Source organism: Phaethon aethereus, assembly GCF_964289735.1.
Source record: "Phaethon aethereus genome assembly, chromosome: 3".
Taxonomy (NCBI): Eukaryota; Metazoa; Chordata; class Aves; order Phaethontiformes; family Phaethontidae; genus Phaethon; species Phaethon aethereus.
In genome coordinates this window covers 28,927,354-28,943,298 of record NC_138576.1, presented here as the reverse complement: position 1 = coordinate 28,943,298, position 15,945 = coordinate 28,927,354, and the positions used below count along the sequence as shown (strand labels likewise).

Sequence of the window (15,945 nt, the reverse complement as noted above, 5' to 3'; positions counted from 1 at the left end):
GAAAAATGGCATTTTACTCTAGAAGCGAAAATAGCACAAACCATGGAACTGAAACGCAGGTTTAAAAGCAAAAATCGGCTTTCCGGGACAAGCCTCGATGTTAACGCCTATGCAACCTGGGGTATTTTCCATTTAGAAACTTGGAAGGACCATGAAAACTGCTTTTCCCGCTTTCTAGAGGGGTAGATTGCCCCGGCCCCTCTATTTCTTGCTAAGGTATGTAAAAGGGCAGTTGTCACTTTTCCAAAATAATAGATGGCTGGGCTGGAAAGATAGGAGTCCATCTCTGGAGGAAGGGAAGTGACTCACAGCTGAGTTTGAGACGTTTGGGGACACAAAAGGAATTGGGTCTTTTGGGGCCCCAGGCAATGGGAGGAAGAAGGGCCCCCACATCTGAAACAAAGCACAGATTTCCTCACTGCTGGTGCTGCCACGCGTACGTCCCCCTTTCCCCATCTTCTCCACAGTTGTGCTCACGTGAGGGACTGCACAGACCTGCTCTCGCTATGGGCACCAGTAAGAAGAACGTGAGGAGAGGGGGTGTCTCATGGTTTCTGCACTCCCACCTCAGCAGCCAAGCTGCTGGCTGTTTCTTGTTTAAACTACAGTATCTTTAAAAAATGGGTGCCACTTGCAAAACCAAGCAAGGCACAGAATAGTCTCATTCATGTGCACAAGGTCCCTTGAGGCAGCAGAAAGAGCAGCTTTCCCAGGCCCCGGATGTCTGATGTACCTGCAGAAGTCCCAGAGCCAGGGAGATGATCTACACCGAAAGCACTACAAATTGTCACGTTGCTAAATAGCATCTTAGTTCTAACTTTGCCTTATTCCAAACCCTGACGTATACCTCGTCACATACCCCAACACTTACACATGGGCTGTCATGGAATAGGATCAAAGAGAAAGTCCACACCCCAAAAATGCCATGCCAGATTATTTTCCTCCCTTCACTTACAGGAACTTCATCTAAAGAACCTTCTTTATACGCAGGTTACGGAAACACAAGAGATCCCATAGGTACCAGAAGGATGCAACCATGGCTTGGGCTAGCCAACCAAAGCCAGCTTGCAGTCTCCCCAGCAACATAACGAGCAGTAAAGATGGGTCAGCCCGAGTTCCTAGGATATGTTTTCAATCAAAATACGTACCTGCCGTCGCAGTAGGCTGCCCCCTCACTCAGCACCTGCCGAACCTGCGCTGCTGTGTCTTTACTGCTATTGTTACCAATGCTAATTAAAGCCAGCCCCGGGTTTGCCTATACACGTCGCAGTCATTTTACTGTGTAGGCAAAGCCCCGAGGTCTCAAGCCTGTCAGAAGTCTGAACGAAGTCCTCTATCTCAGAAGCAATCTGAAAGCTGGTATGACCATTTCGGGGCATACAGCAGTTCATTCTCACGGAGAGGAAAACCGCCTAGTAAATGAGCCAGTGAATTCTGTACGGCTGCAGATGCTCGGACAATTGTCGACGGAGCTCTGAGCAAAAAAAAAAAAAACCAAACCCAAACAAACCAAAGGTCTCCCAGAAATTAGGATACTGCCAAAAGTAAGCTTGCAGATTTACAAAAGGAACTTGACATTAAATTTCCACACACGCAGAGCTTTGCGATCCTAGTGCACGCTTTGCGCGTAACTTGCCACTTGCCATAAATTTTCTGACTTGTTTACATCCACTTTTATAGTATCTCAGACCAGATTACTTGACCCAGATCATTAGAACTGAGCTCTAAACCACTTTAATTAAGAATTTCTAGAGGAAACTTGGAGGTTTAGAAGCTTCAAAGAAATATGCAGATGCAGACTTTAATAAAGCTACTTAGCTGGAAAGAATTGCCAGAAAGTATCTTTGTGCTAATGTCAGCCAATTTTTCTAAATTAATTTTGAAACAATTCATCATCCAACCTCCTCACCTCCTTCCAATTTACAGCAGTCACTGTAAACACTGCTAGGACAGCACAAGTGGATGACTAGAACACTCTCCTTTTAAGAAAGAAGACGGTGTAACTTCATACCTCTATAAACTTCACCATATTTGGTAAAGATTCAGTAAAAGTTTGCATTCCGTGACCACTATAGGAACAGTAGTGGTCATTTCTCTATACCTTGAAGACTTGAGAAAATTAACCTACCATCCAAAAACATATACAAATAGCAAGCAGCTTAGAGTAAATTAATCTCAGTTTTCTTAATTTTTTTCTTTTAATATTATTAAACAAGAGAAGCAACCAGGCAGGCATGACATTTTAGTGCTCCATCAGCGTTCGTAACAGTTACACTGACTTATTTGGCACCTCCTTTTGTCTCAAAAAAGAGACCAAAAGAGGGATTTCGTTTGATATGAAAGAATATGGCACACACGGCACCAAAGAGATAAGAACCTTGTACCAATCTTGACTTGTCATGATTTCACTTCGTAAAATGTACACATGCACCATAAAGAAATTAAGAGCACCAAAATGAGCAGTTGGTGGTAGCAAGGTAGAGATTAGACTTTTTCCTCATTAAAGAAAAATAAGAAAAAGCACCACTTTAGATTAACAAAGTGTGAACTCAAACATCACTGCAAAAGCAAATTCTTTTACAAAGGGCAGGACAACCAACTTCTAGTACAAAGGATGCTGGGCAAGCTCCTTTTAACAGATGAGTTGTGCTTGTGAACGCAGACAAATCTCAGCATATGAAGGGTAAACCTCAAAAATTTCAGCCAGTTAAACAAGACTCCCCAGCCAGAAACATTACATTCTGAAATACAACCTTTTACAAGACACCCTTTCCAACGGAGTAAGGTGGTGCAGTACCACAAGAGGGTGGTGAGTAACAAGTCACATGTCTGTACATGCAGCATTTTAAAGAATCCAATTTTCTCCGCTCTTCTGGAAACAGAAGTATCACAAGCCTGTGATGGCAGAAAATTTTGCAAAGAAAAATTTCAGAGAGTAACCTCAAAGAGACCAAGAAAAATGAGGACAAATTTCAAGACATCCATAATTCTGGAGGCTACTTTTAACATAAAAAGAAGAGAGACTAGAACTCTATTTCACTGTTTTATAAAAGCCATAGCAGCAGTGGTTAGGATTGGCTACTAGTTTTGGTAAGCAGATGAGGAGGCCAATACAATGTGTTTAGTAAGTGGAGCACCAAGTATAGACTATATGGCTTTTGTTTTTGTTTTTTTTTTAATGCAACCGATTAAGTTATGGCCCATCAGGTACAAGCAAACTTTACATTTATGACAGAATAAAGGGTTATGAGGAATAAAGCACATGATCAAAAGCTAACATAGCAGACTCTGGAGAAGACCATCTACCTAGGTTTTAAACATTTATTGAGCCAAGCAAAGAACTTTCTCAAGCTGAAACATCTTTTCATGTTGAAGGATTTTGCAGCTTTAGGGACTGCAGTGAAAAACCAAAACCAGTCTGCCCAAAAGCCTCTATAACTTGGACTGAGATGTTTTTAAGGATGAAAAATGTTTTCCGTCTCATTCTACCCTTCATTAGGAGAACTTGGTGTGAAAAATTATGTAGCTGATTTAGCTTGAGTAAGGCAACTCATAAGCTCCCAGAATAGGGCTTCCTCAGCAGCAGTATGAACTACACACCCAGATTTGAACAGAAGTGCGATTAACCTGAGATTTGCAGTGGGAAAAGCAAGCAGCAGGCACAAGGGAAAAACACGAAAAGGTCTTGCTCACTCTGTAACACTTGGGTGTCAGTGTCAAATGCACTGGAAGTGTTCAAATTATTTTCTGGTGTTTGAACAGTTTCTTCAAGTTGTATGATTGCTAATGAGCACTGGGATAACTCACTAGATTCTTCATTAATTCTGTTTGTTTCAGAGGTGGCAATTATATAAAAATCATGATTGGAAATACAGCAGTATCAGTTTCCCAGCTTTTCTAACCATGATGACAGACAGCTGTAGTTATTCTGACTCTTTGGAATCAAGAGTGAGAAAAATCTAGCCTTTCCCTTGTCTTACTTGCCACAAAAAGTATTTTTTTTGCATAATAAATATTTAGATTTACAGCAGTTAGAAGCAAACTCACAGGCTACTTAATAATTAAAAAATTAAAGCTGGCATTTTATTACATTGAGATTTTCTACTGATTGACAGCAATCGTTAACTGAAGTATAATAGGCTGGTAAAGCTGGACAGCTTGCATAGGTATTTTTAAACAAAGGAACTGAGAAAGGTGGCATAGATAACAATTTTAAACACAGAAATAATTGTTCACCTTAAAATAAGGACAGTACAAAAATAATTAACACACTTACATTCATTTATCCAAGGCCACCTCTTCATGAACAGAAAGGAGCAAAGACAATAGTATATAGGAATAATACAGCTTCAATTCTCTCACATCTATTCCAAACAGGAACTAGAAACTTTATTTAGCGTCTGTTCACTTAAAAAGTTGTTCTAACCTCAGATCAGGGAGAGGAACTGAACCCATCAAAATTTAAACCATCAAACCCAACACTCTACCATGCTACTATTGAAAAAAACATACACATGTATAAAAATAAAGTTAGCAAGCTAACTGTACAGCCTGTGGTCCTGATTCTGACATTTATAACAAACAGGATGTAGACAAAATTATGGTCTATGAGGCGAGACTGCCCACAGGCAAGAGTTCAATTTATAAACCTGGGATCTAAGCTTCTCTTTATAACAAGATTAGCTAGGCAAATCTGAGATAATTGGAGTTTACTATTTTTATCTGTTGCAAAGACCACATGAAAAAGTAAATAAAGACAATGACATTTTGTGACAGAAAAATTAAATACAAGAGCCAATGGAAAAAAAAAAACCCCGAACGAACAACTAAAAACCCCAAAATACCTAGTAAGACCAGCCTACTCATTAGGCAACAACTTATACAGCTAAACTGCAGACACTTAGTCATCACCCATTAGAAACAGAATATGCAAGGGCTTAAAAATTTATTTTTATCATACACAGTATATTGCAGCAGATATCCATAAACTCCATATATTCATCAGCATGACAGAGGACATCAGATTATAAATCTAAGAGTTGAAGATACAGGCGTGTTTTTGAAGTGGTATTTCTGAACCTTTGTAAGTAGATGAACAAGCTTTGATTTTTGCGAGCAGCTCTGATGACATGGTGTTAGTGTCTTGAAGTACCTTCACTTACATTTCCTCAAGGCTTCTCTTGATAGCTTCTTCCAATTCTGCATCTTGCTCTGTATAAATACAAAAAACCAATTATAATCTCAAACTATAGTTGATAACTAGTCAAACACACAACTACACTAATATTATTACATAAAGCAACAAATTACTTCTCTGAGCAATGTCAGTAGACTGCAAAAAAAGGTAGAGAAACAGAATGAAAGTATTTTCCCTCCTGTCTTATGCTGTCTTTTCAACACTTCAAAATATAGGAACAACCTCTACAACCTTCCAGTGTATTAACTAGGGGCAGCCCAATGATTAGTTTAAGAGTATAACGCAACTGTGTATTTACTGGTCAAAATAATACCAAGATTAGAACCCATATGTATGCACCAAGAAATAAAGTGTTAAAACAAACAAGACAGACACACAAAACAAGCAGGGAGGTTTCAGCATTTTCATTCCAGTTCCGTATCAATAGGTATTCCTGTATCTACATTCTAACTTGGCACCACTGTTGTCACTCTTCCTAGGAAGGGCAGACATAAGTAGAGAAAAAAAATCATATCAACAGTAAGAACAGTCTAGATCAGGGCTGCAACATTTTTGATGGGGCAGGGAAAGCCTGCATTTCACTCATCTGACTTGTTAACAACCTCCCAAACACCTTTCATAATACTCAAAGAAACTCCTTTTCTGCATTACATTGAGGTTGTTTTGGGCACTAATTGTTTGGTGTTGGTGAATTAAATATCATAAGTTAGACAATGTTTATATGTACAGTAAATATTACCAGTTATAGTCACAGAAACAAAAAAGAAATTTTGAAACCAAAATAAAGCAGAAAGCCATCTGCAGACAACTGCTTGCGTTATTAGAGTACGTTGTCAATTAGCCACTAAGCATGTGCAGGAATCAAGAATAAGGTCCAAACTGTGACTCTGTTGCTAATGGCATACAGTTTGCTCCACAGCGATACCTGGATTGTCCTCTATGCCCTGGAACCGCAGAAGCAGCTTTTTCTCCCTCGTACAGCTTTTTGCTTTCTCCTCTTCCAGCAGTTGCTAGTACTTTTTCCTTTCTACCCCTTGGGGTAAAAAGGTTGATTTTGCCTCCTCACTCCCTCTTACCCCCTGGACAGAACTGCCACAAGCCACGCAGGCAGCCAGTGAACAGAGCGGAAGCAGGCTGCCTGATAACATCCAGTGCCTTCAGCACTGCAGCATCCTGTGTGCACCAGGTGCCACTGCTATCCCCGAGGGCAATGCCCAGTGCTAGGGGGGCCTGAGCCCAGCAGACTTTCAGTACTGCAGATGAATATGTTGGAGATTTAATAACAATATTTAGTAACAGTTGGTAAGTTTGTAACTGAATAAATTCTAGGAATGTAAGATTCAGTTATCAGTTTTATCACTGACCTTGCACAAACTATTTTTTTTTTAGTTCATTTTATTTCCATTAGGTGGAAGGGCAGAGTCAAGCCTTTAAACAATACATTATTTTCAAAGTACACTGTAGTCAGTCACCAAAAATTAATGACTACATTGTATGAACACCACCACTAAGCACAACAGCAAAAGGATGAAAACAATTTCAAATAAGGTAAGATATGATGTGAGCAGACAGCTGTACTGCTGAATCAAACTTGTGCATAAATGTACAGCTCTTAGACCACAGTGCTTTGTTGAGATATAATACCTAATTTTGAACTATTTACTCAGAAGTTCAACTATTTAGTTGGTAGTTCTACTCTGAGTCAACACAGTCATATTAAACTGGTACAAAGTGAGCTCAGTCAAGTCTTAAATTGCACAATACCCTGTGGTGCACCAATAAAATAGATTTTGAGTCTGCTGGCATACTTTTCAGGTTAGGAAATTATTTTTTCTTTTTAAGTCATTCATCACAGTGTTCTTAACTACTCAACATTGCCCAGCATATTTTAGAGAGTATTCCTAAGAGGTCACTTGCTGTAAAACTGACTGCAAGTGTAGTTTTTGTATCTTCCATAATTAACAGTGCTCCTGAACACAAAAAAAGTAAAACTTAACAGACCTTCCTGTTTCTTTGTTTCTTCTAAGCTCCTCTTCACCGTTAATTTGATATCTTCATCCTCTTCGCTATCTGAACCTTAAATGCACAAATGAAACATGAATTACAGATTGCTCCTAATAAAAAAGAGTCAACAGTCCTCTTCTCTTACTGTAACGACGCTGCAGGTTGGATTTGAAGAAGTACGCTTGTTATGGTCTGAAAATCAAGATAAAAATACATTGTAGTGGTAGTTTAAGACAGTAACTCAAGAGACAGTTATTTTTCCAGCTACCTTCTCCCCTTTCTCCCCAAACCCTAAAGGCAGACTGCTTCAATTTTATATTATTTTAAAGTGGTAACAAGAAATAACAGTTGCAGAAGCTACTGTTAGTGTCTACTGCATTTGCTTTTTTTGTAATAGTCAGTTATTAAAGACATTACTCACTTCCTACAAAATGTATCAAGGAATTAATTATTGGAAGAAGTGCTATAGCAGGTCTCTACCTGCACATGATCTTAGCTGTATTTTGTTGCCTAAATACTCCATTTGAACAATGGAGTGCTATAACTCAACTGAGCAGTCCAATTCAGCAGATGTTCAAGATCCATAGCAGAAAAAAGTTGATACACTTAGTTTAATCTGTTCGCTTATCATAGCCAAGCCCAGCCAAAACTCCTCCACCTTTCTCTTTCTAAATAATGCTCTTCATGAGGCTGGTTTCCAGCTCCAGAATGACACTCTATTTTGAAGTGTCTAGTAGGTATTGTGTACCTAAGGGTTTTGGTTTTTTTTTCATTTGTTTTAAACAGAGTCTTAGTAAACTACAGGTTAAAAAATAAACAAGTCGATGAGTCATGTTATCTATTCACTCTCCTGCTACAGGCTATTGCTATTTTGGGAGACGGTCTCTGTAATGAGGTCTTATAGTACTCGCAATCAACTAGGTCTCCTACGGTCATATCAACAGGACCACTTCCCTTAAAGTCATCACATTTATTATTACACCAGTGTACTTCTGATTACATAGTTTACTGACTGCATGACTTCTGGCATTTTAAATGACCCAAGTTCGGTATCCCAAGTGACAGGTACACTTTCTAAAATTTGCTTTCAAACCTCTGACACATATACCTTGTCTGAATAGCAACGTTGATGACTTTCCTAATTCCAGGAATACAAACTCCAACAGCTGGTATCAAACAGAGATTAGGAGCCCACAAAGATGGCAGAAATAGCTGCATATATACTGCAGCTAAAATGGTCTTTCTCCAGTCACTTGGCAGACTAATTGTGAATCCTTTTTGGAGCTGCCTACTATCTCTGGGCAGAAGAGATACTATTTTTTACATCATCTTCCAAAGCAAACAAAGCAAAAGAAAGAAAAACCCACACAACTCAAACAAACGTCATTACAATCACTTACGAAAGGGAGGAAAAAGTGCAAATAAAAGGCTCTGCACAAGTGGCCTCTCCCTTATTAACCATCCTTTTAATCTTCTAGCCCATAAGACATCTCAGACTGCTCTAAAAAGTTTTGTACTTGTTAGAGGTGTAACAGTTGAAGCAATCACTCCCTAACTCATTTCTTGGCATAATAGAAGAATTGAGTTCTTGTAAGCAGTAAGGCATAGTACAAGACGATCTCTGGTTTGCTACTATTTCAAATAAAAATGCATTAAGACAACTTTTCTGAAGGTTTGTGGGGTTTTCTTAGGCGACTTGACAGAAGATGCTGGCAAATGAAACAGGCAATATTCTTCTGATTGGCATCTTGCCCAGATGGTTAAACAGCAGAGGATAGGAGTAGTCAGAAAGCCAGGAGTTTCATTCAGATATGATCTAAAGTCAACTTGCCTGGAACTGGTTATAGAGTCAGTTAGCATTCACCACAGAAGAAGCCATGATGGCAACCCACTGATAGGCTGTTAGAGGACAGCACTTTCCTGCTTACTCAACCCAGGCAACAGGATAACTTCACATTCATTTTTCAGAATACATCAGATCAGCAGCTAAGTTGACTTTACTGTCAATTAGGACAGTTATGAATGATAAAACAGGAGTTGTACATAGACTTATGTTATCTCATTAAGAAAGTTTAGGATTCATTGTATGTATTAATGCAGGCCTCATCTTGACAAAAATGTTTTGCTAGTCACACCATCTGTAAATTAGCTTTGTTCTTCAGGGTTCAATTCTAGGGCCAGTCTTGTTCAACATATTTATCAATGATCTGGATGCAGGAGTTGAATGCACCATTAGCAAGTCTGCTGATAATACCAAGCTGGGAGGTGCTGTTGACTCTCTTGAGGGACGGGAGGCCTTGCAGAAGGGTCTAGATAGACTGGAGCACTGAATCATTAATGGGATGAAATTTAACTAGTCTAAATGTTGGATTCTGCACCTGGGACAGAGTAATGCCAGGCACAAGTCTAAATTGTAAGAGGAGTGGCTGGAGAGCAGCCCTGCAGAAAGGGATCTGGGGTGCTGGTCAGCAGCAGGCTCGGTATGAGTCAGCAGTGTGCCCTGGCAGCCAAGAGGACAAACCGCATCCTGGGTTGCATCAGACGCAGCATAACCAGCCGGTCAAAAGAGGTGATTATCCCGCTGTATTCAGCGTTGATGCAGCCTCAGCTTGAGTACTGTGTGCAGTTCTGGGCCCACAATTTAGGAAAGAATGTGAAGGTCCTCAAATGGGTCCAGAAGAGGGAAACAAAGCTGGTGAAAAGGTGGGAGAGAATGCCCTATGAGGTGCAGCTAAGGACTGTGGGCTTCTCTAGTTTGAAGAAAAGGAGGCTGAGGGGTGACCTCATTGCTCTCTACAGCTTCCTGAGGAGGGGATTTAGAGAGGGAGGTGCTGACCTCTTCTCCCTGCTGTCCAGTGATAGGACACCTGGGAACGGTTCAAAGCTGCGCCAGGGGAGGTTTAGACTGGAAAGTAGCATTTCTTCACTGAGAGGGTGGTTAAACACTGGAACAGGCTTCCTGGAGAGGTGGTCGATGCCCCAAGCCTGCCAGTTTTTAAGAGGCATTGTTTTTAACAATGCCGTTCATAACATGCTTTAAGTTGGTCTGATTTGGTCAGGCAGTTGGACTACACGATTGTTGTAGGTCCCTTCCTACTGGAATAGGCTGTTCTAAATGTCCTTAATTACAAGACTATAATAACATGGGGTACACATTCATATTGCAACAGACATATATGCAAACTAGCATGCAAAACACTTAAACATTTTTAAAACAAGCTGCCTGCCCCATGATTTGTCACTGCACCTGATACACAATAACTAAACACTACTTGATAGTTATAACATCACAGAGAACAGGTTCGCTTACAGCATAGTTTAAGAAACACCATTCCACTGCCAGAAACTGAAACTTGAAAACAATTAGTACTGATAATCCTCTGTTAGTTTGAGGGGAAAAAAACCACCAAAATCAGCTCAGAGTCAAATGAGGTTATGAAACACGTTAAAAGTCTCATGAGCTACGTTCTGCCTTCACTGATCGTTACTTCCAAGGCTCCTCTCCACCTAAGCGTATTCATGTACCTTCAACTTCCCATGAAGGCAGTTGCTAGATTGTCTGAAATCTATGAGTTGGTGAAAGTTAACCTATTAAGAGACTAGTGAATAGCCAAAACTTATTTAGGAGCTTTTCACACAAAGGCTTGTCAGTATCTCAAATTATACTGAGACTTTCCTTATCCAAAAACAAAAGCATGGCTAAGCTTGTCCTCAGTCTTCCCCCTGCCCTCACCCTCCCCAAACCTACGCAAAGACTAAAAGGCACAAAAGGAGTAAAGATGAGAATTTTAAGAAGTACTGATATGGTTTTGTGTGGATCAGGAATGAGACTGTAACAGTCAGAAGAAAAGCTGTCTGCAGGCAAAAAACCTAGGCAGAAATATTCCAAAAAACAAGGGGGTGGAGGGCAGGAATTCAGCTTCCTTAGGGGCTAGACAGCAAGAACTATTAGTGTGGAGCTCATCAGTTGTCAAGCAAGCAGAAGGAAAGGCCAACTGATTGAACAGATGCATGTTCAAGTCAGAAGACACCAGGCTGATTTTCCACATGGACAGGTCATTGTGCTTGCTCATAGTGTGTCTGTACCTTACGACTGACCTCCGCTATCAAGGAGGTCTCGGATTCCAGTTAAGAATATACTCCATGCAAATACAGAATCATAGAATAGTTTGGGTACTAAAGGAACCTTTAGAACTTCCTTTTAAAGGAAGGGACCTTTACAGGTCATCTAGCCCAACCCCCCTGCAAGGAGCAGGGACATCTTCCATTAGATCAGGTTGCTCAGAGCCCCATCCAACCTGACCTGGGATGTTTCCAGGGATGGGGCATCTACCACCTCTCTGGGCAACCTGAGCCACTGTTTCACCACTCTCACTGTGAAAATTTTCTTCCTTATAGCTAGTAGAAATCTACCCTCTTTTAGTTTAAAACTGTTACCCCTTGTCTTATTGTAACAGGCCCTACTAAATAGTCTGTCCCCATCTTTCTTAAAAGCCCCCTTTAAGTACTGGCAGGCTGCAATAAGGCCTCCCTGGAGCCTTCTCTTCTTCAGGCTGAACAACCCCAACTCTCTCAGCCTTTCTTCAGAGGAGAGGTGTTGCATCCCTCTGGCCATTTTTGTGGCCCTCCTCTGGACCTGCTCCAGCACGATCCAGAAAGGCTACCACAGAACTGCTGAGGTTGGAAGGGACCTCTGGAGGTCATCTTGTCCAGCCCCTCTGCTCAAGTGGGTTCACCTAGAGCTGGCTGCCCAGGACTACGTACAGACAGCTTTTGGGTATTACTGTGGCGGGTCTGATGTGCCAGGCCATTGAATCCACACAGCCCAGTATACCTGGATGTCCCTTTCCTCCTCCTGGCCAAAGGCAAGGACCCTCTGTTCCTGTTCCTCACCAGAGTATTCACTGTCCGACCTTTGCCATGCCAGACCAGAAGTCCCCTCACCAGAATGAAGGGAGGTGATTTCAGTTCTGCTGTGTCTGCAAGATCACCTATTTCCTTTTTTTTTCTCTACAGTGACTAAACTGACAGCCTTCTTGGTTGGCCCCTTCTTAACAGCTGTCTTCCCTCTCAGTTCACATACACAGGCTTGCAGCTTAAATGTGGGCTCACCATCCCACTTCCTCATGTCCTCCCCCTGGTCACACAGGAAAAAACAGTGCACCATGTGGCATGTACCTGGGGCTCTCTTTCCCACCGACCATGGCAGGAGAGGACTGATTTCTGCAGGCACCCCTGACAGACAAGGCACTGGCCCATAGGGGATGAGGAGGTATAGAGATTTTCTTTGGTTTTGGAGCCAAGATGACACAATCTCCACAGTTGGTGTATCTATATCTGGGCAATACATCACTGCCAAGCTGTTAGAATATGATGCTGGGGCACTTTCAGTCACCTTCCTCCACACAGCCCATGTGCACAGGACATCCTCCAGATCTTTGGACACCTCATCATTGTCTAGATCACTGTAGATGACTTCCAGCACTGCTAATTCTCTCAGGTACTGGATGCCTTCATCTGCAACAGTCAACTTCCCTGGGGAGTTCACAAGACCTTTGAATAGGTTTCTCACCCTCACACTTGAGAGGAGCTGTCACCAGAGACTGCAAATTGCTCTGTGCTTGGTTTTTTTTCCCGCCTTCTTAAATATGTTATCCCAGAGGTGCTACCACTGTCACCGATGGGCTCGGCGTTGGCCAGTGCTGGGTCTGTCATGGAGCCAGCTGGCATTGGACATAGAGGAAACTTCTAGCAGCTTCTCACAGAAGCCACCCCTGCAGCCACCCTGCTACCAAAACCTTGCAATGCAAACCCAATACAATTACGAAATAGATACTGGACTGGGGAGCTCAAAACTTGACAGCTACGGCCTTACCAGTGCTGAGCAGAGGGAAAGGACCACCTCCCTCAACCTGCTGGCAACAGTCCTCCTAATGCAGCCCAGGGTACCATTGGCTTTCTTAGCCATGAGAGCACATTGCTAGCTTGTGGTCAACTTTGTGTCCCCTAAGACCCCCAGCTCCTTTTCTGCAGAGCCATTTTCCAGGTGGTTTGACCCCTAGCTAGCATATATCAGTGCCTGGGGGTGTCATTGCCCAGGTGCAGAACTTTGCACTTCTCCTTGTTGAACTTCATGAGATTCCTGTCAGCCCATTTCTCCCCTGTTGAGGTTCTCTGGATGGCAGCACAACCCTTTGGTGTATCAGCCCCCACTCCCAGTTTTGGGTCAGCAGCAAACCTGCTGAGGGTACACGCTGCTCCACCATCTAGGTCATTATCGAAGACATTAAACAGGATCACCCCCAGTACTGACCCCTGGGGTACACCACTGGTTACCGGCCTCCAACTGGACTTTGTGTCACTGATCATCACGTTCCAGGTCTGGCCATTGAGCCAGTTTTCAATCCATCTCACTCTTTGCTCATCCAGCCCATACTTCATCAGCATATACTCCTGGTACTGCTAGCATTTTCTGATGATGAAGAGTAAATGAGAATGTTTAATTTGGAGAAAAGGGGCATGTCCCGTCTCTCTTGTTAAAATGCACATTCTGTAGCTTCCAAGTCCTCTGGGGTCAGAGGAAAAGCAATAGCCCAGTTTCTCAGCCAAGGGATCTTAAGATGTGGCCTCTTCTCTAGTACATTTTGTTAAATAAACAACAGCTAAGAAGCTCTGACCATACCTATCCTCTCAAAGAAATCCTACTGCTCACTATTGTCCTCACGTATTGCCAAACTCTTGCTGGAAGAACAAAAACCCAGGAAAGCTAATTCTGGATGAATATAGAGCTCAGAGATCAGAAAGATTAACCCTATGGATGGGAGCAAATACAGTGATTTTTTGACTTGAGTCTCTCATAGAAACCTATTCTGGGAAGAGACTGGTAAACTTTGACAGAATGCAAGCGCCACCCACTGTCCTGACATCAAAGTGCCACAGCTTGGATTAGCTGCCCACATAGCTCAGCATAATTCCTCCCTATATCTGACCCTCTTCTCTTGCAACCTCCCTAGTTACCACCACCCCCTCAATAATTTCCATCAGGTTTACTGGTTCCTCTGTCTCACCAGAAACTCAATTTCCCTTCCCCAGCCTCAGTCCTCCTCCCGTGCCACACAACTTCTTAACGCACCTCCTGCCTATTTCACACGTTGTGTAGTCTCACACCCTACCTCCACTTCTCTCTCCTACAATGCTCCTTCTCTTAGTCTTTTCAGCAACTCCCAAACTTACCTGCATCTTTCCCATCCCAATGTACAGTGACATTAATATCACACTTAACTCACTGTCTCTCCAACCACTGACCCTTTTCCTTTTACAGCTGATGTATGAAGTTTTAGTGCTACTTTACCTTAAGGATACCATTAAATTTACCTCATTCAGTATCCTAGTAACTACTTAGCAAAAAACGTAGTACCCCATCCTTACCTTCATTATCAATCATGTTCAGTATGGGTGTTCATGCTAGCTTTAAAATACTGTTCCTTGGCTTCCAGGATCCTTTCCTTTATTCCTTCTTCAATATGTCCCTGGAGGATCCTCTCCACATACTCCTCTCCAATACTTACTGCTCTAATTTCCATTTCTTCATTAAGGTAACATCATCTGTAAATGCAAGTACAGCTACTCCCTGCTGAGGGTTCACAAATACACAAGACCTCTCTTCTTCCATGCAAAATAAAGCTTCACTCTATGTATCTTTCCCTACAGATGCTCAGTCATCTGTTCATTCAAGTGTAGCATAACTAAAAATAAATCTCTAAATCCCCCACCCTCCTCCAATTGCATTTTTTTGAAACTGTGGCCAATACCATGATGGTCACTCAGACTTTCATTTAGCCTTCATCTTTGACAGCTCTCTAAAAATTCACAACCAGATTCAATCAAACCTTGAGGATTCTTTTGTATGATCCGAGTGGTGACGTCTTCCCAGTTCATCCACTTGGCTACTTCTTGTTCAGACTCATTATCTTAGGTCTTAATACCTTGCTTTCTCCCTAGGGCATATACATATATTCAAAGATGCACACAAGAGATGCCACTGACATACCAAAGTCAATAATAACTTCCTGTTGTAGGTAAACATGAGGTTACAACTCAAGGGTGCCTTTCTTATCACTCCCCACTGCAATAGGCTGCGGCCACTGTAATAACAGTGTAAATAAAGGAATGGATGCTTACTAGAGTAACTACCATTCATCCAGGGTGCATCACACTGCAGATGCTCATGCCCTTCATATTCAGTCTCTTTGGACAGTGGGGCCAGGAAGCTGTGACCTATCTTTAGTCATTTGCAGTCTGTGTTAACTGAAGGTTCAGAAAAAGCAGAGACTGGGGTCAGATGTGGTACTCATGTTGGACATCAACACCCACAAAAACTTGAATACTGAGAAAGCAAGCAATTTTTCTCAATGTCTTCCGTAAATTAATTCTTAACTCCTCTTAAATTCTTTTGTTGGCTGGATGCAAACCAACAGCTTTTTGGGATAGTGGGAGCTAGGTAGCTTAGCAGCATTCATCAAAATGAACTGAAATCCTGCTCTTCCAAGTATAAACTCTCACAGGACCTGCATTCAATAGTATTGAAACACTTCAGGCAATAGCAGCAGACTGAAGATGTAGGCTGACAACTCCACCTGAGCACAGTGGAAACAAACCTTATGGGTCAGTGAAAGAGGTGCAGTGGATATTTGGCAGACAACATAGTACATCACTACACAGTCTCATGAGGCAGCCTGGCTCTT

The 15,945-nt window shown here is 41.9% G+C and overlaps 1 protein-coding gene across 1 annotated transcript in view; it reads right to left on the bottom strand.

The window, feature by feature from the left end:
• Positions 1-5,158: 5,158 nt before the first annotated feature.
• ZNF451 (zinc finger protein 451) overlaps positions 5,159-15,945 on the bottom strand; it is a gene marked incomplete at both ends in the record, with an annotated part of 41,010 nt that continues 30,223 nt past the window's right edge. Inside the window, 2 exons of the mRNA XM_081997179.1 lie at positions 5,159-5,211; positions 7,199-7,273. Coding sequence (XP_081853305.1) covers positions 5,159-5,211; positions 7,199-7,273 — 128 coding nt within the window. The remainder of the gene's footprint in view (positions 5,212-7,198; positions 7,274-15,945) is intronic.